This window comes from Macaca fascicularis, chromosome 16 (genome assembly GCF_037993035.2).
Source record: "Macaca fascicularis isolate 582-1 chromosome 16, T2T-MFA8v1.1".
Lineage (NCBI taxonomy): Eukaryota > Metazoa > Chordata > Mammalia > Primates > Cercopithecidae > Macaca > Macaca fascicularis.
In genome coordinates this window covers 39,385,484-39,412,521 of record NC_088390.1, presented here as the reverse complement: position 1 = coordinate 39,412,521, position 27,038 = coordinate 39,385,484, and the positions used below count along the sequence as shown (strand labels likewise).

General features: G+C 45.3%; 1 protein-coding gene across 2 annotated transcripts in view; it reads left to right on the top strand.

Moving 5' to 3' along the window:
- The window catches only part of ASIC2 (acid sensing ion channel subunit 2), a 1,129,045-nt gene that overhangs the window by 1,093,923 nt on the left and 8,084 nt on the right, over positions 1 to 27,038 (top strand). For both annotated transcript variants that reach the window (XM_005583416.4, XM_005583418.4), the window contains exons 4-7: positions 19,685 to 19,835; positions 22,250 to 22,306; positions 24,196 to 24,349; positions 26,883 to 26,974. In XM_005583416.4, the coding sequence (XP_005583473.1) occupies positions 19,685 to 19,835; positions 22,250 to 22,306; positions 24,196 to 24,349; positions 26,883 to 26,974 (454 nt within the window). The remainder of the gene's footprint in view (positions 1 to 19,684; positions 19,836 to 22,249; positions 22,307 to 24,195; positions 24,350 to 26,882; positions 26,975 to 27,038) is intronic.

Here is a 27,038-nt window from a genome sequence, read left to right as displayed (position 1 = left end):
ATTTCAAGGACTAGACTGCACCACCACCAGTGTAATCTGTAGCAGGTGACATGGTCTCTCCTGACTGAATTTCCTTTTCTGGAAAATGAGAGTAATAACCATAACATGCATTAGGACATACAAGGCCCATCCAGAAATTGAGTCCCTTACCTGGATTTTACTATCAAAATTCTTCCTAGCTGTAGGTTGGTCCCGAGAGATACATTCAAGCATGAGCTCACTGGCCATCCCCAGTTTCCTACGGCATGATCTTCAGGGACAAGAGGCCCTAGTGAGCAGTGATTAAGAAGCTATGGGGCTTTACTGGTTCACAAACTGAAGTGTGCCTGTCCATGAGAGAGATGAGAGATTCTGTCTTAGTCAGCTCAGGGTGCCATAGCAAAATGCCACATATTGAGTGCCTTAAACAACAGACACTTACCTTGTCTTATTTCTAGAGACTGAAAGTCTGAGATCAGGGTGTCAGAGTTGGTTTCTGGTGAGGACTCTCTTCCAGGCTTGCAAACAGCCACCTTCTTGCTGTGTCCTCACATGGCCTTTCCTCAGTGCTCACGTAGACAGAGAAAGAGCTCTGCTGTCTCTTCCTCTTCAACAGACATCAGGGACTACAACCTTATCATCTCACTTAACCTTAATTATCTCCTTAAAGGATCTGTCTCCAAAAATTGTCACACTGGGGGTTAGGGCTTCAATATATGAATTTTGGGGAGAGGAGACAGACAATTCAGTCCATCACAGATACAAATGACTTCGAACCTCTGAGGTAGGTGGTGTATTTATCTTTCCATTGCAGTCCTTCCTAATGGTCAAAGCATTCAAGATTACATCTATGAAGGGCAGCATCTGCCCAATTCCCATTCAGAGTTTTCATGACGCACCCCAGAGACATTAAAACCAATGCCGGCAGCCACGCCAGACAACTAGCTCAGCCATATGCAACTGAAATCCTTTACTGGAAAAGAAAGGCTCAGCTATATACAACTGAAACCATTTAGTGGAAAAGAAAGTACTTTACTTACTGTAAAGTAAGGCCAGGCATAGTGGTTCATGCCTGTAATCCCTGCACTTTGGGAGGCAGGGAGAATTGCTTTTTGAGGTGGGAAAATTGCTTGAGCCCAGGAGACAGAGGGCACAGTGAACTATGATGGTGCTGCTGCACTACAGCCTGGGTGACAGACCCTGTCTCTAAGAAAAACAAAAAGTTGGGGGAGGGATCTGTAAAGAAGCTCCACCCCATGTGAGACATGTGCCCTAGTATGCCAAGGATTGTAGCATTTCTAGGCATGAGGACAGGGAACTCACCCACTCTCAACTCTGAGAGGGAAGGGGGTCAAGAACATAAAGGTTGGATCCCACATTTCACCCTGGCAGAATCCCATAAAAGCCACACATGTTTTATGCCTGTAAGCATCCACTATTCCCCCACTGAAAAGATCCAGGAAGAGGACAATAAAAGATGAATTTTATGGCAACTGCTTGGTGCACACAGAGCTTCCTGCGAGGCCATCTCAGGGGCCAAGGGATGCAGCAGAACCTTAATCATGCGGCGTCACGAGCGCAGGGAAGAAACTCATCCAGCTCTTGAACCTGGGCTCTGGGGTTGGTTCTGCCCTATGGGCCCTCTGCCCCTGCAGTAGTGTCCCAAAGGGAGAAGGCGACTGGGGCTCATTCTGACGCCTCTGCCCGGCCTCCAGCAGCCTCCCTGGTGGAGTGTCGGGCGTGGAATTGTCAATCTGCTGCAGCTGCCACTCAAGGGAGAATTAGTGTGCGGATTAACTGAGGCTGCACACACAGAGACCCTGACAAGTTGCCACACATGCAGGGGCTCAACAGACATCCCCTTCCTTTTTTATTCAGGGCTAAGCCCTGAAGCTTGGTGCTGGGTCAGCTGAAAACAAATCTGCTCTGAGGCTATGGAGGGCTAATGCTGGGGTGGGGGAGCATGGCTGGAGAGGAGGACAGGCAGGCTGCAGAGGCCAGAGCTGGGCAGGCTTCCCCTGAATTCAGCTCCCCACGCACACACACCCCGCACCCGCTCACACACTCCCAGCCTGGGCAAAAGCCACCCTAGGACAAGAGACACTCCTTCATTCCCCACTCAGAGGGGAGAAAGTAGATTTTGAATAGAGCAAAAGCCAAAATTGCAGCAAATGCATTGAGGTGTGCTCTACTTTAAGAAAACCCATGAAGCAAATATTCCAACCTGGACCCAACTTCCATTTCAAATACATCCATTGAAAAAAGCAAAGAAATAAAAGGTCACTATTCCAAAAGAGATAGTGAATGGAAGCCAATTTATACTCCGACAAACAGACTCCTGACCCCACCCCAATCCCCTGCCCTGCTCACTCATCCAGGAACGTCTCCATTGCCGTGTAAACGTAGTATGTGTAATCTATGTTAAGGGGAAGAGCGGGATGATGGGAACTGAAAATGGATGACTAGCTAAGGAGCAGTCAAGCCCCAGATGGGGCCACAGTACAGGGAAACAAATAGTTCAGGGCTGCGCCTGTGCACTCTCTGGAGGCTTCATTCACACCTTAGTCGATGTGAGTAGAACCTCTTGCAGTTGCGCAGTGCATACTCTGCACAGCTGTACCCGGCAGCTCTGAGACTGTCCAATTCACATGGAGAAAGGTCACTTCTCCTGACCTCTTCAGATTCTTCAGCTGAGGGTGGAAGTTGGACTCAGGAATTTTCTTAGAAAGATGGAAATGCAACCAGAAAAAGAAAAGGAGGAGGAGAAGGCAGTGCGGGGAGAAAATGCAGGACAGAGATGCAATCTGGAATGAAAATTGCCCCTTTCCAGCTTACAGAGGAGTCAGGACTCTCCCACTCAGTACTATGTCTTGAGGACCCCAACAGCACTGGCAGGTCAGATGGTGGCCCTCCCCAAGACCCTGGCCCAGAAAAGACAAAGCTGATCACCTTGCCTGTGGCTGGAGGGGCTGAAGAAAAGCTGAGCTCTGAGAGGTAAAGTGCCTGGCCGGCCCCTCATTAGCCAAGCCACGCCTGCATGACTCCAAAACCCAGGCTCCTTCCTGTGGGCAAGGCCACCTCCCCACCCACATCCCTGGAACACTTCTCCTCTCCCTGTTTCAATCAACAAATCACACACGGAGGCAATTTGCTGGGAACATGCTTCCGGCAGCACCAACAGCAGTCACCCAAGAAATTGTGTCCCAGTGAAGATGTGATTATAATGGTGCGTCGGCATGCACAGGCACACTGAAAACGCTCTTCTCACTGAGGCGGCTCTTTCGCTGGGGAGAGGAAGGGAGGGCGTGGATTTAACAGGAGCGATACCTACTAGTGATATGTAGGATTCACAGTATCATTTAACAGGGGTGATACCTACTAGTGCATGTGTAGGATTCACATTAACAGCTATGGAGAACTGTTCAGGCCCTCAGCTGGTACAGTGTTGGGGCTGCTCCATAGGCACCAGGCATTGCACCCCAGCCGGACACTCACCCACACGCCAGCCTTGCTGTATTGCCTGAGGCTGCCCCACCAGGCTGGGCCTCTTTATACCTCTGTGTCTTTGCACATGCAGTACCCTCCACCCAGAACACCCTTCCCACTCCTGATCTGCCTAAAAAACCATACAGTCTTTCTAGACTCAGCTCAAAAGTGACCATCCCCTCCAAAAAGTCTTTTCTGAATGGCACTCCCAATTAGACCACACCCTCCTCAGTGCCCCCACTATGCCTGGACATTATGACCCCACTGTAGCATTTGCTTGGTTATGGGCATGTCTGTTCTTTTAGACTAAACCCCACGGGTGTAGGAATCATACCTTATTCATCTTCATAGCCTCAATTCCTAGCAGTGTTTCTGGAACGGATTAGGTGCTTAATAAACGTTTATTGGGGCCAGGCACGGTGGCTCATGTCTGTAATCCCAGCCTTTGGGAGGCCAAGGCAGACAGATCATTTGAGGTCAGGAGTTTGAGATCAGCCTGACCAACATGGTGAAACTCCATCTCTACAAAAATACAAAACTTAGCTGGGCATGGTTTCAGGTGTCTGTAATCTCAGCTACTTGGGAGGCTGAGGCAGAAGAATTGCTTGAAGCCAGGAGGAGAAGGTTGCAGTGAGCCAAGATCTTGCCATTGCATTTCAGCCTAGGCGACAGAGCAAGACTCACTCTCAAAAAAATAAAAAAAATATAAAACGTTTATTGGACATATAGAAGGTGGGGGCATGGGAAGATGGATGGATGGATAAATGGATGGATGGATGGACGGATGGATGGATGGACAGATGGACAGATAATGGGTGGGTGGGTGGATCGATGGACAGATGGAAAAAAACTGCAGAGGCTGTCTCTGCTCTTATGACATCAAAGCTTAAAGGATTCTTGCAGAGCTCTAGAGGCATATCTAGAGCCAGCAAGGCCCAAGATAAAAGTCGTGTTAGAATGAGTCAAGTTATAGTCTTTCAAAAAAAAATCCTCTTGCTTTTTTGCATAACCAATTCACATTTTTTGCTCTTATCACATTCTCTCCCACTCATAGACATTTTTGCAATGGATATGAGCTTATTATTTTATTCATCACAAACCATGGGTAGTTCATTTTTTTAATTGATTTTTGTTGCTCATCAAAGTGCTATATCAGCTACTACTGCAACTTCGCTTCCAGCCAGCACAACAATCAGCTGTGTGTGATTCCAGGGCAGGAGCAGGGCATCCCCAGATTTTGATGGGGTGATTCCTTGTGTGGTCTGATTGTCCAAACGCCAGTCAGGGATGCTCCTTCACAAGCAGGCAGGTTGTGGTTACTGTTCTCGTGGGAAAGTCATGCTGAGCACATTCTGTATTTTATATAATACATAATAAGTTTTGTCTGTTCTCTGTGAATATTTAGCAATGTGTGGTTTGATGGTTTCTACATATGAAGTCTCCCAAAATGGAACATTTCCTCTCAGTTCCAATTTCAATCAAATGGCAGTGTTTAGATAAGTTCTAAGACCATGTCTGTGATTGATTGGTGATGTCTGCCATATGCCCAGGATTGGAGGGAATGGGGAGCAGTCACCTGGTTTGGCTTATAGAGCACCCACCACCTATACTACACAACAGGTTGTCTATTCTGAACCTACATGCTGCAGAGGAAAATGCTAAGTCTCCTAGAGACGAGAGCGGGTTAATAGCAGAGCCAAGATTAGGATGTCCCCTGACTCCCAATCAGTAGCCTTGTGGTCAGACCAACTTGCGTTTGAATCCTGGCTCTGCCACTTCTTAGCACTGTGGCAAGTGACTGAAGTTTGCTCATCAGTAAAACAAGGATAATATTTAATTGGCAAGGTTGTTGTGAGAGCTAAGTGTTTGATGCGTCTCTGCAACATTTCCCATACTGGGGTCTGAAGAACCCGTAGCATATTCCTCTCTCACAAATCTCTGCAATGGCCTCCAGCCACTCACTCAGTAATTACTTCTGCTTCCTGTGGACCCCACCCTGCTGTGGTATATTCTTTCTTTAGGCAAAGCAGTCTCAGGTGTTTGAAAAAGTAGGATCTGCTGGGTTCCAATCCCAGCTAGGCCACCTACTGTCCAGTGTGACCAGAGTCATTTAACCTCTCTGGGCTCCAGGATCACCAGATATCCAACAGAGACAATCAAAGTTTCAATTCCATAAGGCTGTTATGAGGATGCAACGAGTCGGTTCTAGTGAAATTCTTAGAACAGTGCCTGGCACATAGTAAAGGTTCAACAAATATCAGCTATATTTATACCATCAGTTAATCTACAGTCAGTCTTTTGGGCAAGTAGTACCTAGTCTCACAGGGTTATTGTGGGGATTAAAAGAGATGATATTCTTAAATCCCTTTTAATCCACAGGCACCAACTGGCGGGTGTTATTGCTCCATCTCTTAACAGTGACTTTTGCTTATTCTTGATCTCATCCTTTCTGCTTTGACCTTCTGGGTTGAACCCTTACTGAAGCCAGGCAGAGGCAGGAGGAGGGTGTCTCACTGCTTCTGTGCTGCCTACAAGGACATGTCTCCCCTGAGACCCCTTTGCTGCCTCTGTTACCTGCTGATTGGTGGATTTGGTTTTAGTATTGGATTTGATTTCCAGATTGTTTTAAAGGAGCACAATAATAATCATATACAAACACTTAAATCATGCAGCAGGATGCAATAAAAACATCAAACTGAACATTATGGCTCAAAAAGCAGGCTCTGATTTGCCCTCCATCTGGGTGGGCAAGACAGAAATTTGCACTTATAGTGGGAGGCAGGACAAAGAGGGGAGCTCACAAGGCACAAGGCTAGAAACAGGGGGACCTCGCAGGGCCACCTGATCCTATAACCTGCGGCCTCTCGGAGAATAATGCCCCTTACAGATGGGGCACAGAGGCCCAGAGAGGTTGAGTGTCATGCCCAAGATCACACTGGAAATCCTGGACTCAGTTGTGATTTGGTGCTAAGCCTACCTCATTGCAAAGTCCATGAGGACCAGCATGGACATTCTGCTCCTGCCTGGCTTCAGCCTGGTTCAGCAGAGGGCAGAACTCAGCTGACACCCACAGAAGAAGCATTTAGGCCAGCCCTAGCCAAAGGGGAATTGTCAATTCCAGTGGTTAGAACCTGAGTTCTGGCTTAGAGGAGACAGTCTCTTGTACTTATCCTCTGGTCTGGGGCTGGGAGAAAGCAGGATAGGGAAATGCATTCATTTGCTTATTCGTTCATTCAACAAACAAGCATCAAGCACCCACTATGTGTCAAACCCTGAGATCCAGTGAGCAAGAAGAGACATGGGGATGTTCTAAGAGGAGGATGGCAATTAGGACAGGCAAATGGACCAGCCACCATACTGCCACCCTGAATGAAGGACTTTCATAAGTGCTTTCCTAACCTAAAGACTCAGACTCAACAGACGCATGTCAACACTGTGTAAGGTGCATCCATGTGTATTGTCTAATTTAACTCTCAGGAAGTCCTCAGAGTTGCAAATTATTATCTCTGCTTTGCAGATAAGGAAACTAAGGCCCAGAGTAGTTAGGTAACTTGACGAAGACCACAGAGCTCACCAGTTCTTCCCACCACCCCTCAGCTGTGTGGGCAGGAGGAGGAGGGAGAGAACAGGCTCCAGGGCTCTGGAGATGTGCCTCAAGATGGTAGCAGGAGGGGCTAAGGCAAACAGGGGCCCCTTGAGAGCAAGTACCCTGTTTTATGCATCTCTATAGCCCCAGTGTCTGGCCCTGTGCCTGACACATTCTAGGAATTAATGAAGTATTTATACAACTAGGTTGGACCACTGGGCTAGTTCAGCTAACAAAAGTCTTTCTGAGGCCCCCAGTAAGATTACAGCCCAGGGTGCACCCCCACTCCTGTCTCTCACAATCTCAAAGGACACATCCGTCAGGTTGAGCACTACCTTGTCAATGATAGAGCCTTGCTGAGCAAGCCAAAAACTCCTTTTGACTATGCTCTGAAAAACAGATAGCAAAGGAGACTTTTTGCCTCCACTCCCAAGGCAGTTTTTCCCAGCGAGAAGGCTTTCAGGCTGTCTCTAAGCTAGGGTCGTGCTGGCCTCATCTTGATCAGTTTCTCCAGACAAAGAAAAAAAGGAAGAAAACATTTCTGACCTAAATATTTAGACCACCCCAGTCCTAGTCATCTGAGAGTAGCCCATCCGCCTACCACCCTCCATCCTGGATGGCAGTAACTGAGATGTGTAGACTCAAAGACTTTGAAGACCCTGGAGCTTAGCAATTTTCTGGTCCAGACCCCTGATTCAATGGAGCAGATAAGTTAGGCTGAGAGGTTACAATTCATGCCCCAATAGTGCTCTTCTCACACCACCACCCACTACATTGCATTGCTGACACCATTGTGAAGAAGTGGTCAACACTGTTGGATGGTAGCTTCCCAGCTAATAATACACAGACAGAGATCCCAGAGAGGAGACTTCATTGGAACCATGGGTCACTGGAGTGTGTCTCTTCATGACTGATGCAAAGGCATGGCCAGGTGGGCTCCAGCCATCACTCACTGCACTCCCTGAGCCAACCTCCTAACTGGGGAGATAGAACGGCAATTCTGACTCACGGTGAGACCGTGGCTGCCGTTTATTCACCATCTATATACATCAGGTACTCTTGGAGATGTTCCATCTTGTTATACAACAAGGCAGAAAAATATCTTAACATTTAGCCTTGGAATTCCTCTTAGGGAGGGAACTTCCTTTCCTTGGGAAAATACTACGATAGAGTGAGACTCTGTGGGAAAGGATGTTGCCATGTGCCAAGACTTCAGAATAGGATGAAACTGCTTAGGAACATGTTGATTCTGCTCCTGGAAAAGAGTAAGAGCACATGAGTGAGAGAGAAAGGAGGAGGGCGAAGAAAGAGAGAAAAAGATGGGGAGGGAGCAGGATCAGGCAGGTGAAGGAGGAGTAGAATCGTCTCTTCCAGTCGAAGGTTTTGCTTTGCTCTGAGGTAGCCCCTTCCTCCAACTCCCTCTGACATCTTCTGTATGTTCTAATGCCCAGGGTGAGTGGGCATTCTGTACAACTTAACAAGGGGCTGCGTTTTATGTCAGGTCCTATTATGCAGAACAGAGAGCAGATGTCAGCCAAGGGTAATAGCTGGGTTACACATACTTTAACATATTCAAAACTCACAGCATCCTTTGAAGTAGCCAGTATCTCAGGATTGATTCTTATGCAGAAGGGAAGGTCAGAGAGGCTCTCAACCAATTGTCCAAGGTCCCCCAGCTAAGGTGGTGTCAGGGCCAGGATTCAAACCCAGCTTAGTCTTGACCACGGAGCACAGGCTCTTAAATGGGCATTCCCAGCAGAAGACGAGCCAGGATCTCAGACACACGGGTCAGTGAGGAAAAGGAGGAGGCCAGGCCAGGCCAGGCAAGGCTGAAGATCCTGACCTCTGCCTGGGCAGGAACCCTCAGGGATATCCCCAAGCCTAATGGACTTTGGTCCATGTAAGCAAATGTCCAATCCCTGTAGCACTACGGAACAGCCCTGTGAGTACCACGTCCAATCCCTGCTGCAGAAGGCCTAGAGGCTGACATAACAGAAGAGTCAGGTGGGTATCAGGTGAGCGAGGTGTGTATCTCTCCCTGTATCCCTCCTTTTTTCTCTCTCCTCATGTATGCTTTCCCGCCCTTTCCAGGAGCTGAAACAACATACTCTTAAGCAGTTTCATCATCTTCTCAGCATCTGCTCACAGCAGCATCTAAGTCAAAGCCTCAGAGTGTGGCTGCAGATACAAAGGAGGGAAGGGCCCAGGGAGCTTGGCAAGGTCCTAGGAGATTGGCTGGACTCCCCTTAGGGCCGCGAAGGCTGCCTACAGGGCCTTGGGCAGCTGTGCTTGCTGCAGCGCCACCTGCTGGTGTGCCTTGGGATCTTTGGTCTGGGAGAGGCTGGAAAAGTCAATGAAGAACAACATAAGGATGTCCCCAGGCAGGTTAAGGGCAAACATCAGCTTCTCTCCACAAAATGAAAGCGACTGTTGAGGGAAGCTCCAGACAGTGGAGCGGTGAAAGACATGCACCAGGGTATTTAATCACAAAAGTTCTGCGTTCCTTGCTCTGGTGGTAAATTTAAGCAATTATCAAAGCCTCCAGCTCCATGGCACAGTGGAGAAAGAGTGGGGGGGATGAGTTGTCAAGTACATGCAGGAGCATCTCAATCCTGGGTGTCTCTCCTCGATCTCCGGGCTAGCTCATCCACCCTACATCTTCATTATACACTAATGACTCCCACATTCATGTCTGTAGCCCAGATCTCTCTCCCAGCTCCACTCCCATAGATCCATCTTCCTGATGACACCTTGACTTGGATGTCTGAACCAGGCAGGAGTCATTATCACAAGAAAATCAACTCAAAATAACTTAAGCCAAAAAGGGCAGAGATTTGCTGGACTGTTTAGCCAAATTGTAAAGAGAGCCAAGGCGGAGCTGGGATATTTGTTGAATAAATGAAAGGATAGAAAAACATGAAGGAGTTTATTAAGAGAAGAGGATGAGAACTAAGTCTTGGCAAGCACCTACTAGCATATGAGCACTGAACTTATTTAATCAGATAAGGAAACTAAAAGCTGGGGCTGAGGGATGGGGCTGTGTAGCTTACCCAAAGTCACACAGCTGTCTCTTGAAAGAGAAAGGTTCCGCATGGGTCATTCTGCTAGCTCTCATTCTCAAATTTGAATAAGAGATTTAAGGTCTATGATTAGACACAGGGGCTTAAGAGATCATGGAAGTCATCTCATCTAACTGTACACCCAATGCTTAAATCTCTCTCTCTTCCCATCCCAGCCAACTTGTTGTAAAGTTTCTGCTTGAACAGCCCTTGTGATGGAGAACTCACTCCCAAGACAGTGATTTTATTATTGAATTATACCAGTGGATTAGAAAGTTCTTCCTTATGTTGAGCCAGAATGTATCCAATGCTTATAATGTGCCTACCACAGTGCCGGCAACAAAAATAAACGTTATCATCATCCCACGTTCCTTATTACAACTATTCTTGTGTCTATCTTTCCCTTGGGATGCCAGAAAACAAATCTAATTCTTCCCAGAGACAGTTCTTCAGATATTTGAAGATGGTGCTTCAGGTTCCCCCTGAGGCTTTGCTTACCCAGGATAAACAAATACTCCAACCCACTTTCAGACAACTCATTGGTAAGCAAGAGTCGGTGCTGTGCACACAGTAATTTTCCAGCTGCTGTTGTGTATGAGGCTTCAGAGACGCTGATGGAGCAAATGATGAAACAGCCACAGCAGGGTAGGCGGAGTATCTGAATCATGACCTCTGCAAAAAAAAGAGGGGGAAGTGGCTGACCCTGAACAAACCTTGGCCCATCTCCAGAGCTTCACCAGCTACATTCATTGTCTACCCATTGTAAGAACCCATTTTAGTAGAAGAGAAAGAAACGAGTTTCCCTCAAAGTTAATCTACATCGTTTTAGACCCCCAGTCCCTGCCCAAAAGGCATGATTAGTCCCTCCAAAATCCAGATTGTGTGTTCATGGATCCAATATTGAGCAATGTAGGGGATCCAACCAATTCTAAATCTTAGAATATCAACACTTGAATGGGACTTGGTGGTGTCTACCTTCCAATTCCTTCCTATTTACAGATGAGAAACTAAGGTCCAGAGGGGAGCAGTGACTTATTCAAGGTCATACAGGAAATCTCTGTGAAAGCCTGTTTAGCTCACAAACTGAAAAGAAAGAGTAATATGACAAAGTAGAGCAAGGCTTCATGGGAAAGGAAGAACAGGGCAGTTAGATAAAACCAAAGAAAGGCTGGGCATGATGACTCACACTTGTAATCCCAGTGCTTTAGGAGGTGGAGGCAGAAGGATTGAGACCCTAACAAGACTCCATCTCTACAAAAAAAAAAAAAAAAAAAAAATGTTCAAAATATTAGCTGGCTGTGGTGGTACATCCCTGTAGTCCTAACTCCTTGGGAGGCTGAGGCGGGAAGATCGCTTGAGTCCAGGAGTTCAAGGCTGCGGTGAGCTATGATCATGGCACTGCACTCCAGCCTGGGCAATAAAGCAAGACTCTGTCTCTAAAACTAACTAAATAAATAAATAAGGTCTGAAAAGTGCTCCGTGGAGGGTTTCTCCATCCCTCCCATCGATTTCCATGACATATGGGGCATTGTGGCACTATGTCACTAGCAAGCACATGTTTAGGATCAGAAATCTGCTGACTCTGCCCCTCACAAGGTATGTGATCTTGCACAGACTACTTAACCTTCCTGAAACTCAGTTTCCTCATCAATAACATGATAATAGGAACATCTACCTCAAAAAAAAAAAAAAAAAAGCCCTGCAAATATTAAAGTAAGTAAGTATAAAGCCTTTTGGTTTTTCAGTAATGGTGAAGAAGCTAATATCAGACTAACTCTCCTGGAAATAGCAATCATAAACTGTGGACAAAATATTTTCAAACTACTATTTGACAGCACTGGAGAGAGACCAAAACCAGGCATAAACCAGAGGTGAGCTATGGCTTCTCCCTTGAGGGCATTTCAAAGTTCTAAGGGAATACTGGGGATGGAGCTCAACCAGAAATCAGCAAGCATTAAGTTTAAGAACCAGAAATAAGTATTCAGGGTTGCCAGAAAGGCTGAAAATTGGAAGGGTAAATCCTAGAAAAGAGGGACCCACAGAGGGAGATCCCTCAAATTTTTACACAAACATCCCTAAAATCTAGGTTGAACTTCGAACTGTATGTGGATAGGGAGAGAGTCTAAAAAGCCCAGGGGGATGACAACAGTTGAAAGAGCTGAGTAGTAATTTCAGCTGCTGCCATTGCATGGGGAGATAGGCTACATATAAATCTCACCAAATTAGAAAATCTTGATGAACAACTCAGGCTGTCCATTAAGCCCAGAAGTGTTATTCCTTAGGAGTTAAGATCACATCCCAAGACCAGGAGCTAAACCCCAGGACTAAGGACAAAACTAAAATATACCTATCTCTAAACTAAGCCTTAAACAATGTCTCCATGAAATCAAAGTAGTACACCATTAATTTAACCACCTACTAGAACAAAACTCAACAGTATTCAGAGAATGAAAATCTACCCAGTCACCAAAAAGAGTTATCTGAAATGTTCAGTATATAATAAAAATGACTGTCTCCCAGTATACAATCAAAAATTCCTAGACACATGAGGAAAGAGGGGAAACATGAAAAGAAAAATAAACCACCAGTAGAAATAGATCTACATATAATCCCAATGTTGGAATTAGAAAACAGCAACTTTATAATAACAATGATAAACGTGTTAAGTAATTGCAGAAAAAGATGTAAATAATGAGAAAATTTTAGTCAAGATATGGAAACCTTTAAAAAAAATGAAAGCCCTAGAACTGAGAAACATACCATCTGAAATTTACAAATTGTTTTATGGAATCAATGGAAGATTGGATACAAAACAATAAATGAATGCCAAACTTGAGCACAGGTTAATAAAAATTACTAAAATAATACATAAAGAGAAAAAAGACTAATGGAAGGGAATAGAGTGCCAATGACTTGTGAGCAGTGTCGAGTACTCCAACATGCATATAAGCGGTATCCCTGAGAGGAGAGACGGAATCAGGCAGAAAAACAGTTGAAGAAATACTGGCTAATATTTTTTCAAATTTGTTCAAAAGCATCATTTCACAGACCCAGGATTCTCAAGAATCCCCAAGCAGGATAACTACAAAGAAAACCACACTTAAGCGTAATGTAGTTTAAATCCTGAGAAGCAAAGATGGAGAGAAAAGCACAAAGGCAACCAGAGGGAGAAAAGGGGGCATAATACCTGCAGGGAACAATAAAAAGAATATGGCTGATTCTCATCAGAAACAATGGAGGCCGAGACAGAGGAATAACACCTTTGAAATTCTGGAAGAAGACACTTGTCAACCTAGAATTCTATCTACAGCCAAAATCTTTCAAAAATAATGAAAATCTAAGACGTTGTAGGTTTTTTTTAGTTGGTTTTGGGTGTTTATTTATTTGTTTGTTTTAGAGGAGCCTCATGCTCTGTCACCCAGGCTGGAGTGCAGTGGCACAATCATAGCTCACTGTAGCCTTGAACTCCTGGGTTCAAGCGATCCTCCCACCTCAGCCTCCTGAGTAGCTGAGACTGCAGGGGTGCACTACCACACCTGACTATTTTTACTTGCTAGAGACAGAGTATTGTTACAGGATCTCTAGGGTGTCGATTTTTCTGGCTGCAAACCTCTGTGGCCATGGTGCCTTTGCCTGAGTTCTTGTCCTGCATCCAGGAAGAATGAAGGATGCAGACAAGTGAAGGGAGAAGAAGAAGAAGAAGAAGAAGAAGAAGAAGAAGAAGAAGAAGAAGAAGAAGAAGAAGAAGAAGAAGAAGAAGAAGAAGAAGAAGAAGAAGAAGAAGAAGAAGAAGAAGAAGAAGAAGAGGGAGGAGAAGAAGGAGGAGGAGGAGGAGGAGGAGGAGGAGGAGGAGGAGGAGGAGGAGGAGGAGAAAGAGAAGGGAAGGAGAAGGAGATGAGTTTTATTTAGTGTTAGAACAGCTCAGAGAAGTGGGTAGCTCCTCTCTGCAGGCAGCTCACCCCATCGAGTGTTCAGCTCTCAGCAGCGAGAAGGCCCTGGAGGGTAGCTCCCCTCTGCTGGCAGGTCATCTCTGCAGCTCTCAGTGGAGAGGGTACTCCTCTCTGCAGCTGGTCGTCCAGTCTCCTCATCTCTGTGACCTCTTGGTCCTCTGGCCATCCTCTGTTCCGCTTTGGCCGAGCCCAGGGCTTTTATGGACCTCAGAGGGGAGGAAGTGTGTGCCGATTCATGCATGAGCAGCCATGGGTGGGCCTGGAAGGGGCACCCTGAGTCCCAACTCCAGTGGGCAAGACTGGCAGTCCATCCCACAGCCTTCAGGTCTTCCCTGGTCTGAAGGTGGGTCGTTACTGGGGACCCACCCCCTTCCTGCCAGGAATCAGTCTGCCTCCTGTGGTAATTCATGGCCCTGGGCCTTGGCCCCCAACCCTGCTCCAAGTTCAGAGGAGGCTCCAAGAGCCAAGAGGGGCCAGGCAGTGGGAGCAGACACCCACCAGTCTGCAGGGATGGGTTGGGGTGGTCCCTTCTGGGGCCACTCAGGGTGCAGGATACAGAGATGCCCAGGTCCTGCACTGGGAGGGCAGCTGCAGCTGTACCTGGGAGCTCCCACCCACCAACTTGGAAGGGGCAGGGCTCCCACTTATCCCCTGCTCCTCCCTGCTTCCTGGAGTGGGAGGTCCAGGTCTGCAGCCGTGGGTGCCGCAGCTGCAGCTGCAACCCCAGGAAGGCCAGCTCCCAGAAGAGCACAGGGAGGCTCGCATCCACAGCTGCAGTTTGGGTGGCTGTAGCCCTGCCCAGGAGTTACAGGAGGCCTGGGTCTGCAGCTGTGGGTGCAGTGGCACGGGGAGCTCCAGTCTTAACTCAGAAGGGTCAGGGCTCCCACTGGCTCCATGGAGTGCGCGCCCCAGCTGCACAGCTGCAGCCGGCATGATGGTAGCAGCCACTGCCATCAGTATCACTATGTTGCCTAGGCTGGTCTTGAACTCCTCGCCTTAAGGAATGAAACTTCACGAATGAAACTGAAGGAATGAAAACTGAGAAATTTTGCCACAAGTAAACCCATTCTCAAAAAAAAAAAAAGTTAAAAGAGATTCTTCAGCCTGATGGGAAATGATATCAAATGGAAAATTCAGATCTATAAGAAGCATGATGAATAATAAAAATGGTGTATATGTGGATAAATATAAAACATAAGCTCTCTTTCTTCTTTAAAAGTCAATGGGCTGCTTAAGGCAAAAATAATATTAACAGTGTGACCAGGCACAGTGGCTCACGCCTGTAATCCCAGCACTTGGGAGGCTGAGGCAGGTGGATCATTTGAGGTCAGGAGTTTGAGACCAGCTTGGCCAACATGGTGAAAGTCTGTCTCTATAAAAGTACAAAAATTAGCTGGGCATGGTGGTGCATGCCTATAGTCCCAGCTACTTGGGAGACTGAGGCAGGAGAATTGCTTAAACCCAGGAGACGGAGATTGCAGAGAGCAGAGATCACGCCACTGCACTCCAGCCTGTCTAAGAGAGTGAGACTTTGTCTCAAAACAAAAACAAACAAACAAACAGTGTATTATAGTGCTTATAACAGAGGCAGAAGTAAAATGTATGACACACAAGCAATATAAATAGAATTAATAGAATTATATGTGAACTGGCATAATATTAATTCAAGGTATATTGTGATGTTAAGGATGAATACTGTAAATCCTAGAGCAACAACTAAAACTAATAATACAAAGAGGTATAAATTGAAACTCAAAGGAGAAAACAGAATGAACTATTAAAATAATATTCAATTTAACCCAAAAAGAGTCAGAAGAGAGAGAACAAAAGAAGAAATAGAAATGGGGACAAATAGGAAACAAAGAACAACATGATAACTTCAACCCAACTATATCAAAAATTGCATTAAGTGTAAATAGATCAAACCCTCCAATTAAAAGACAGAGATTGTCAGACAGGATAAAATACGACACTCAAATAGATGTACCTTAAAAACACATTCAAAAGGAGATGTACCTTAAATATATAAAGATTCTGACAGTTAACAGTAAAAGGATGAAAACAAAATAATAGATAGAAAAAGATAAATAGTTGGAGAATAAAGCTGCCACGTCTGTTATCATGCAAAGTAAACTTCAAAACAAGGACATTGCATGAGATGATTATTCACAATGATGACAGGATCAAGTCATCCAGAAGACGTAGCAATCCTAAATATGTATATGCCTAATAAGTTTCAGAAATACCCAAAGCAAAAATTGAGAAAACTAAAGGGAGAAACAGACAAATCCATAGTCATAATTAGATGTTTTGATACTCCTCTCTCATAATTGATGAATAAGTAGACTAAAAAGTTAGTAAAGATATAGAAGATCCGAGCAACACTATTAAACAACTAAACCTAATTGCCTTTTATAAAACAGTATGCCAACAGTTACAGAATGCATATACTTTTCAAGTGCATATAGAACATTCAACAAGATCAAACATTGATTTATTTTTCTGGTCCAGTATCATAAAAACATCTCAATAAATGTTAAAGAAATGAAACCATCGGGAGGATGTTTTCTAACCAAAGCATAATGAAATTAGAAATTATTAACAATAAGGAAAAATAGAATACAAATTACCAACAATCAGGCATGAAAAGACATAACCATAGATCCTACAGACATTAAAAAATGGTGAGAGAATATTACATACAACTTTATGCCCACAAATTCAAAAATCTAGATGAAATGAACAAATTCCTTGGGGAAAAAACACAACTTACCAAAACTAGCACAAGAACAGAAATAGAAAATCTGAATGTCTCCATATCTATTAAAGGAATTGAATTCATAATTAAAAGTCTTCACACGCATACACACAATCATCAGGTCCAGATGGCTTCACTGGCAAATTCTATCAAACATTTAAGTTAGAAATGGCACCAAGTCCATACAAATTCAGAAAATAGAGAAAGAGGAAACACTTCATAACTGCTTTCATGAGGTCAGCATACTCCCAATACCAAAACTTGACCAGGAGATTATAAGAAAAGTAAATTAAATACAACATGCCTCATAAACATACATGCAAAAAACCTCCACAAGATACTAGCAAATTGAATAGAGCAATATATAAGGAGGATAATAAATTATGACTAAGTGGAGTTTATCCCAGGAATGTAAGTTGGTTTCAACGTCTTCAGATCAATCAATACCATTCACTGTATTAATAGAATGAAGAAGAAAAGTCGTGTGATCATCTCAATAGAAGTAGAAAATGTATTTGCCAAAATATATATCATTGATGATAAAAACTCTCAGCAAATGAGAAATAAGACAGAACTTTCTCAATGTGACAAGCACATCTAAGAAAAACATATGCCTAATATATTATGGTGAAATAATGAACCCTCCTTCCTAAGATCAGGAACAAGGGAAGATACCTTCTCTCTCCAGTTTTATTCCAACATGATACTTTCTAGCTAATACAGCAGGGTAAGAAAAATAAATTTAAAATAATAATAAAGACTAGAAAGGAAGAAGTAAAACTCAGCAACAAAAAAAGAATGAACTACTAAAACGTGCAAAAGCATGAATGAATCTCAAAAACATTATGCTGAGAGAAAGAAGCCAGACACAAAAGAATGCATACTGTTTGATTCTATTTATATACAATACTAACACAGGCAAATCTAGTTTATAATAACAGAAAGCATATTGGGGGTTGCCTGAGGGTTGGCAGGGAGGAAGTGACTGCAAATAGGAAATTCTGGGGGTTCATGGAAATGTTCTATACCTGATTAGCGTAGTTGTTACAAGGGTGTATACACTTGTAAAAATTTATTAAATTGCACATTAAAATTGATGCATTTTATTGTATATAAATTATATCTTCTGAAGTTGATTTTAAAAAATAGATACTATTAAGAGAATGAAAAGGTAAGCCACAGACTATAGGTGGTATAGACAAAATATTTACAATACATGTATCTGACAAAGGACTTGAATCCAGAATATACAAACAACTCTTACAACCCAAAAGTAAAAGTAAAAAAATAATAACGTTTAGTGGACAAGAAAACTCAGACATTTCACAAAATATTATATATGAATGGCCAATAAACACATAAAATTGTGCTCAAAATCATCCATCAGGGAACCGCAGATACAAGTGAGACACAACTATATACCTACAAAAATGGCTAAAATCAAAAAGGTGGATGAAGTCAAGATTTGTCATGGACATAGAGTAATGAGAATTCTCAGACACTACTGGTGGAAATGTAAAATAGAAGAACCACTTTGGATAACAATTGGGCAGTTTCTTATAAGGTTGTGCCTATACCTATCTTACAAACCAGCTATTTCACTGCTAGCCATTTACTCAAGAGAAATTAAAATATATGCCCACAAAATGACTTATGTATAAATATTCATAGGAGTTTTTTCATGATTACCAAAAACTGGAAACAATCCAAACGCCCATGATCAAGTGAATGGATAAGCAAATTGAAGTGTAGTCATACATAATGCTGGAAAACTATTCAGCAATAAAAAGGAAAGAACTCCTGGGGCAAACAACCATGTAGATGAACCTCAGCGACATCATGCTGAGTGTAAGAAGCTAGACGCAAAAGAGCACATAGTGTAAGCTTTCATTTATATGAAGTTTGAGAACAGGCAAAGCCAACCTATGGTGAGAGAATTCATAACCATGATTACCCAGGTAGGTTGGGACTGATTGGACAGGGACAGAAACGAACTTTCTAGGGTGATTTAAAATGTCCTCTATCTTGGTTAGTGTGCTGGTTACATGGGCGAACACATTTTTAGAATATATTGAATAGTGCACTTAATATTTGTACATTTTATTGTGTTTTTATTCTTTAATCTTAAAAAATGGATATAAAGGACTTAACACCTAGAAAATGCTCAACAACCATTATTTCCCTCATCCTTCACCCTTCCCATTCCCACTAGGCAAGTACCATAGATGCTAGGAGAACATTTATGATCACTGGACCTCTGAGAATAGAAGTGTAATTTTCTTCAAAGGGAAAAGATGCCATCTACAGCATGACCTGGGGAGTCTCTGTAGTCCAGGCCCAGGACTATAAATAACAAGGATAGTGCCTAGAGCCATTTCATTCTGAATCTTCCTCTGGGTTTTGTCCTCCAGGTCTAGGTCTGGGATTCCAATGTTTCAAACCAAGAGGGTGGAATTTAGTTGGGTCTTTCCAAGAGATGCGAGATGACAAAATGTGGGAGTGGGAAGACATGGTGGGGTTAAGAGACTCTCAGGAGAACCACATTTAAAGAAGGTTATAGAAGCTAAGTTAGGGTGGGGCCTGATGGTGTCCCCCTGTAGTCTCAGCTACTAGAGAGGCTGAGACACGAGGATCGCTTGAGCCAGGAGTTCAAAGCCAGCCTGGGCAACATGGTGAAACTTTGTCTCTAAGAAAAAAAATTAAAAATTAAGATAAGGTAAGAAAACTAGTGTTGGAGCCAGATGTTGAAGATCTATAAAGTTAATGGTATTTAAATGCTTAATAATTGTTTTTGATTGAGTAAGTAAATGAATGAGTTACTGAGTCTGTTGAGGCTGACTACCGCCCACTCCTTCCTGTCTTGCAGCTCACATACCTGCCCCCACCATGGGGTGAGTGCCGATCCTCAGAGATGGGCCTCGACTTTTTTCCTGTTTACAGTATCACCGCCTGTAGGATTGACTGTGAGACCCGCTACATCGTGGAAAATTGCAACTGCCGCATGGTTCACATGCCAGGTCAGTACCAGGGCAGGGTGGCCACAGGGCCCCTGGGATCTGCCTGGAACCCGCCTTGCATTTCTCATCCTAATGGGAAACACTTCACCCACTTTGCTAGGATCCAAAAGGATGATGTTCTGGGAAGACTCTGTTATTTGGTGCCCATTTAGAGGGCAGGTGGAAACTTCTAGTCCAGCAACCAAGACAGCATCCTGCTATCCAGAAGCACCCAGTGTTGGGGGAATGTCCATCCCAGTGTTCAATGTTTGCCAATTGTCTGCTGCTCTTACCTCTGAGAGTTTAGTGTCCAGAAAACTGGATGCTTGCAATTCTTACAGCTCGTGTAGTACATGTTTGAGCATCCAGATGTTTCTTTCTTTCATCCAGATGTTTCCCTTTTTGTGTCCAAATGTCTAGCACTCCTTCAAATGAGGCAATAGTCTATTAGCCAGCAAATAAATGTGCATGTCATGACACCTCTCTTGTCACACTAACAATGCATGTGGCCATCTCATGCAGTTGGCATACCAGAAGCTGAAGTGCAAAGTGGAAAGCTGATCTGGGGAGAAAGAGCGTGGTGTTGCAGCCAGGACGCATGAATGGGGCCTTGGTTTCTAATTTAGGCTCTTCCACTCATTTACTGTGTGACCTGGTTACTAAACCTCTCTGTTCTCACGTTTATGGTCTTTAAAACACAATCATTAGCTGTTACAATGTGAAAATTAGGCTAGGATATAAAATGTTTTGTAAACTATAAAAGTCAGTGGTTATTATTTAGCATATTGGAAGAGGGCACCAAAAGTCATGTTGACTGAAGACCTACTATGTGCCAGGAATGTTGTTATTGTATTTAGTAGCTGTTATTTCATGGTTATATCATACTTTATTCAATTTTACTTAACTAAATCCTTATACTGGACATTTGGTTCATTATCAATTGTTTTCTGTTATAAACCATGCTGAAATGAACATCCTCATTGCTACATTCTGAATTATTTCATTAGTTATCAGCAATTTCCTTAGTAATCTAAGATTTAAATTACTGATCTTTAAAATTGCCTCTGTCAAAAGGGACTTTGCCAAAATGATTAAGGTTACCAACTTTAAGTGGGGGAGATTATCTAGGTGGGCCCAAATCTCATCAGAATCCTCAAAATCAATCCCCCTTTTCCAGCTAGGGTCAGAGGGAGAAGTGACTATGAAAGACAGGTCAGAGAGATGCAAACTTGTTCACTCTGAAGACAGAAGAATGTGGGTAGTCGATGCATGTGGGTGGCCAGTGAATGTGGGGATGGTCTTTGGAAGCTGAGAAAGGCGAGGAAATGAATTCTCCCCTACAGCCTCCAAAAAGAATATCGGCCTCCCACCCAACACCTTGATTCTGGACCAATGAGACCGATACCTAACTTCTGACCTACTAAGCTGTAACATAATAATAAATTTGTATGTTTTAAATAATAATAAAATAAAATGGCCTCTGAGCTTCCTAGAAGGCAGAGCAAACAGGGAAACATGTCAAGCTATTGTTTTTGGAAAGGAGAAAGCTTATTAACTCTTCAGCTCTGAAAAAGGATTTTGGGGAAGTGATAAGGAAAAAACATTATGGTGGACTTTAGCACTGGGTAAAAGAAAGAAAAAAGATCCTGGGTTTCTACAAAGAGAGCCCAGCAAGGAGAATCCAGCAATGGGGAATATTATTCACCTGATGCTCAGACTAGGCCACCAGCCAGTGAGGTTTTTCCCACCAACCCTTAGCCAAAGGCAAGCAGTAGAGGTGTCAATCACACCCAGGACACTAATACTGACATCTCAGTGACTAATGTGGAATTATGAGCAAAGCAATAGAGAAACACAAGGCAACCCTTGTTCCCATACAGCAGTGTGGTTGTGCTGAGAAGAGCTCTAGGCTCTGGATCAGACTGACCTCTGTTCAAAGCCCACCTCCATCACTACTAGGCTTGGTGTCCTGGGAAGATAAGATGCTTAAGCCTCAAAATTCTCATGGGTAAAACAGATATAGTACTTCTGACTTCAAAGGGTGCCTGTATGGGTTAAAGAAGACGATGTGTAGCCAAGCTTACAAGGTGCTTATCACCACCTCCCTAGTCTCAATCCTCAAGGCGAGCTCACCTGTCACGGACAGGAGCTGGCTGGACCTACAGAGAAACATGGGAGAAGTTAGCCATACAGATCCTACTGTCTCCTGCTCAACGAGGTGAACAGCCTGCCCAAGCTTACACAGCAGATCAGAAGCCAGCCTTCCAGCTTTGGGGTGCACTCTGATCCAAGGCTCTCTTCGAACTGCCCACTGGCAGGCCGCTGCCCCTTCAACTGCCGGGAGGCACTCCCTTCCCTAAGCCCAAAGCAGAGGAGGTGTTGCTGACATGAATGTTCCTGCCTGAGTAACTCTGTCTGGTGTTTCTTCTTTGCAGGGGATGCCCCATTCTGCACCCCTGAGCAGCACAAGGAGTGTGCAGAGCCTGCCCTAGGTCAGTACTCAGGAGACAGATGGAATCATGGGGGCAGGGGGCCTGAGATTGAGATCCAGGAGACCATCTGGGTGTGGGGAATGATCAAGCGGAAGAAGGAATGGAGAGAGGATGAGAAGAAAGGGGCTGGCCGAGTGGAGTTGCTGCAGGGATGGGAGAGGCAGATGGAGAGGAGGAAGAAGAGAAGGCTGGGGAGGGAATTGGTGCAAGAGGATGAGGGCTGGAAATGGAACTGGGGAGAGAAAGGAGGTATGGAAGGTGGAGATGGAGAAGGAGTAGGTTTCAAGGGGAACGGAGGGTGCTAAGGAAAGCAGGGGAGAGGACAGAGGTGGAGAGAGGATAGACAGTGGGCAGCCAGGTGGGCACCAGAGGAGCTTGGCAATACCTCCCCTCACACAATCCGAGGCCAAGGTGATTCTGAAGTCACATCTTTCTTCTGCTCCATTGAGCTTGGGGAGGTGGAGGAGGACTGGAGAGGTAAGGTCAGGTTTGCATTGCATGTGCGCAAATGGAAAACACAGAGCACACTCCTTCCTCCTCCCCAAGCGGCCTGCTGGGGGTCTGCCAGTTGGAAGAACTCTGCTGGTTCCCCAGCTGGAAAACTAGGAGGGACAGAGAGTGCACAAACAAGCTGCCACCCCAAAGCTAGGCCCACTCTGTCTGCTCGCCTCTCTCTGGACCCAGGAAATGGCTTACAATCAAGACAAGCGGACTTTTTAAACAATGTGCACTCAAGTTCGTTCAGCATCTGCACTTGCTGGAGCTAAGCGAGGCAGTGTTGGCCTCAGGTCCGGATACCTCCAGGAGGACTAGAGAGGGAGGCCAGGCTGAGAGGGGAGGGAGTGACTTCTGATGTGTGCAAAGACTCAGCAAAACCCAGGGTAGCCTGAAACACTGAGGTGGCTAGAGGGAAAAGGGAAGGAGGTGTTAAAGAAAAAATCACTCTGACACTAGTTAAAATGGTAAGGAAGTCTTTATTCAGGGGAACTGCAACAGGTGTCAAGAGTATCACAACAGGGGAAAGAGATGGGATTCAACTCAGAATACAGCCAAGACAGCTGGAGATTCATGGCCATCAAGCAGAGCGAGGGCTCAGTAGATGTAAAATTACCCAGAGAAAACCTCAAAGGTAGGGGGAAATCTGCTGACGCAGGCCAGGCTGATCAGATATCAAGGGTGGGGGATTCTGTCTAAACTGACTTTAGCAGGATTCTTGTTAAAACTGGGCTAGGCAGGCCCAGCACGGATGGGGGCCAAGGTCAACGCCTAGTCGAGAACAGGGCTCTGAAGAGCCTGGCTAAGTTTGATCAGGGAGAAAGTCTTTGTCAGAGGGAAATGATGCCTTAAACGTTATGTCTAATTGGAAGAAGAAAGGAGAGGGCAGGAAGGGTTCCAGATGCAGGGAGTTGCCTCCAGGGAAAGGAATGAAGGATCTTTGCCTGCATCCTAACCCACCAGGCAGAGGAGGTGGGCACTGGCTATGAGGGAGCCCCGGCAGGATTAGCACAGAGCCCTGGGTTTCAGGTAAAACGGTCTCCCACATTTGCTTTGATGGTGGCCCACTCTGTGGATGAGAATACTGAGGCTAGGAGCAGGGAAGAAAGCCATGGGAAGCTGAGGGCACCGGGACGGTCTTGGAGACCTCTGCAAAAGTGGTCACATTTCAATAATTTCTAGAGTGACATGACAGTTAAAGGAAGCAGAAAGAAAACAAGATCAACCTACAGCAAAAGCCCAGTTCCCCTCTCTCCACAATCCCTGCCCCGCACTTTCCCCGGACCAGCACCCCTTCCCAGCTCACTTTTCAGCTGCTAGAATCCAGCTACTCTGGACCCTTAGAAATCCCAGTCCCCACACCTGACTAAGCCCCACCTCGCTCTCCCCTCCAGGTCTGCTGGCGGAAAAGGACAGCAATTACTGTCTCTGCAGGACACCCTGCAACCTGACCCGCTACAACAAAGAGCTCTCCATGGTGAAGATCCCCAGCAAGACATCAGCCAAGTACCTTGAGAAGAAATTTAACAAATCAGAAAAATATATCTCGTAAGTTTAGTGGGCATGGTAGGCAGGAGGAAGGGGGAAATGGATAAGGAGGAGATTGGAGGCAATCAAGGAGGAAAGCAGAGATAAACATTCAGTTCAAGTCAGCAAACAGTCACTGAGCACCCTCTGTGTGTCAAGCTCTGCTTCATGCTCAGAATACAAAGACAAAGATGAGTAAGACACAGCCCCTGCCCTTAAGGAGCTTGCAGTCTTGTGAATAGACAAGTACACACTGAATGACATATAGGGTGACTTTGGCTGTCATAGGGGGATGCACATGGAAGGAGAGAATGATGGGTTAGCTACAGCTCGCAATGAGGTGACATCAGGGAAAGCTTCAGCGATTTTTTTTTTTTTTTTGAGACGGAGTCTCGCTCTGTTGCCCAGTCTGGAGTGCCATGGCGCTATCTCGGCTCACTGCAAAGTCCACCTCCCAGGTTCACACCGTTCTCCTGCCTCAGCCTCATGAGTAACTGGAACTACAGGCCTCCGCCACCACGCCCGGCTAATTTTTTTGTATTTTTAGTAGACACGGGGTTTCACTGTGTATTAGCCAGGATGGTCTTGATCTCCTGACCTTGTGATCCGCCCACCTCGGCCTCCTAAAGTGCTGGGATTACAGGCGTGAGCCACCTCGCCCAGCCCAGAGATTTTTTTAAAGAATGTATAGTTTTCCAGGCAGAACTTGCACATTCTATTCCCTCTGCCTAGAATTCTTTTCCTCGCACCCTCCACCTAACTGGTTCCTCTTTAAGCAGGTCTCCAATTAAATGTCATCTCCAGCCAGACATGGTGGCTCATGCCTGTAATCCCAATGTTTTGGGAGGCCAAGGCAGGAGGATTGCTTCAGGCCAGGAGTTCAAGCTCAGCCTGGGCAACATAGTTAGACCCTGTCTCTAAAACAAATATAAAACAAAAATAAAAATAAAATTGAAGTTATCTCAGGCATCTAGATGAGGTGCACTCCTGTTATTTTTCTCTCAAATTCCTCTGGTGTTTTCCTTTATAACACTACAGCATGTAATTACATAGTCATGTTGTGTTTCCTTGTTTATTACCTGTCTGCCCCACTAGATTGAAAGCCCCCTGAGGGCAGGAAACTATCTTTTTTGTTCTCTGTTGTCTGCCAAATACTAGTGGAGCGTACGGCACAGAGTTGGCACTCAATGTGTTTTAACAGAATAAATGAATGGAAGCATAGGAGAAGTGGGTGTCCTAGGCAGAGGCTCAGCAGAGACCATCAGCACAGGGCAGAAGAGAAGACTTCAAAGGGGAGCATGGATGTGTCAGAGCAAGAGGGTCTTGTAGGCTGAGCTGAGCGGGCATAGGGGGTGGGCTTTATCCTAACAGAATAGGGATCCACTGAAGAGCTTTCAGAGGTGAGTGACAGACTCAAATTTGCATTTTCGACCACTGCTCCCCAATAGGTCAAATACTGTGCAATGATGGAAATGTTCTGCGTCTGCAGTGCCCAGTGGGGTTGCTGCTAGCCACATGTGGCTGACGAGCATTTGAAATGCAGCCTGTGACTGGGGAGCGGAACTGTAATTTTATTTAATTCGAATCAATTTAGCAGTTTTAGAAAGATCCTTCAGGCGGCGATAGAGAAGACGGGGGAAAGGCAGATGGGAAGAAGGGAGCTGTTAGGAAGCAGCTGTGGCAAGCCAAGCAAGAGAGGGTGATACTTTGAACAGCTGCCCTGCGAGCTCTGCTCACGGAAAGAAAAATCTGTTTCTCTCTTCGCCGGCCCCTCCCTTTTGCCAACACTGTCCCCAGACCCCCATCCCCAGCCAGCTTTTGCTCAGCGGGTTGAGAACAAGGGGCACTGAAGGCATTGTGAGCACATTGGAGGAGACGGGAATTGTAGGAGATGCCAGGCCCTGCTGCTGGGCACAGTCTGCAGGCAGTAACAACTTTTACTGCCAAGATGTGTCTCACTCACACACCTGCCCAAAGGAGCAAAGCAAGCCGCCGTGCTTCTGTCAGTACACGCCCCAGGCAGATACGAGTTTGCTCCCTACAAACCTTCCCTGACTTCAGCAATTGACTCGGCAATGCCAGAGCAGGGCCTCCCACCAGGAGGAGCTTGTTATAAATCCCAGGGGGAATTTAGGGGGTCTCAGGAGTGGGCAGGGGCTACCCATGAGGTCAGGTGGAGTAGGCACCCTAGCCAAGGCAAGCCATGTCAAGAGATTACTGAAACTCACCTTCATGCTGAGGACCAGGCAGGCCCTTTGGAGGTGCAGAGGCCTGGAAGCCAGGCAGGACTCCTGCAAAGGGTGCAAACAGAAAGCAGGGAGACAGAAATAAGGAACAAAAGGAGGTAGCTGATGTAGGCCTCCGGAACTGGGCTGGGAGTCAGGCTTCTTGACTTGAAGCCGCAGCTCTGCCACTAACCAGCTCTAACTTCGGGCAAGCTGCCTCACTTCCTGGGTCTCTGTTTCTCCATCTTTCCATGGGAAAGCTGTATTAGATGCTCCCTGTGAACGCTGATAGCTCTAACCGTGTATGGTACTGACTATTCTCTCTGCAGAGAGAACATCCTTGTTCTGGATATATTTTTTGAAGCTCTCAATTATGAGACAATTGAACAGAAGAAGGCGTATGAAGTTGCTGCCTTACTTGGTAAGTTGGTGTCTATTGCACAAATTTCCACATCTCATAGAGGGTGGGAGGGAGGGAGGATGTA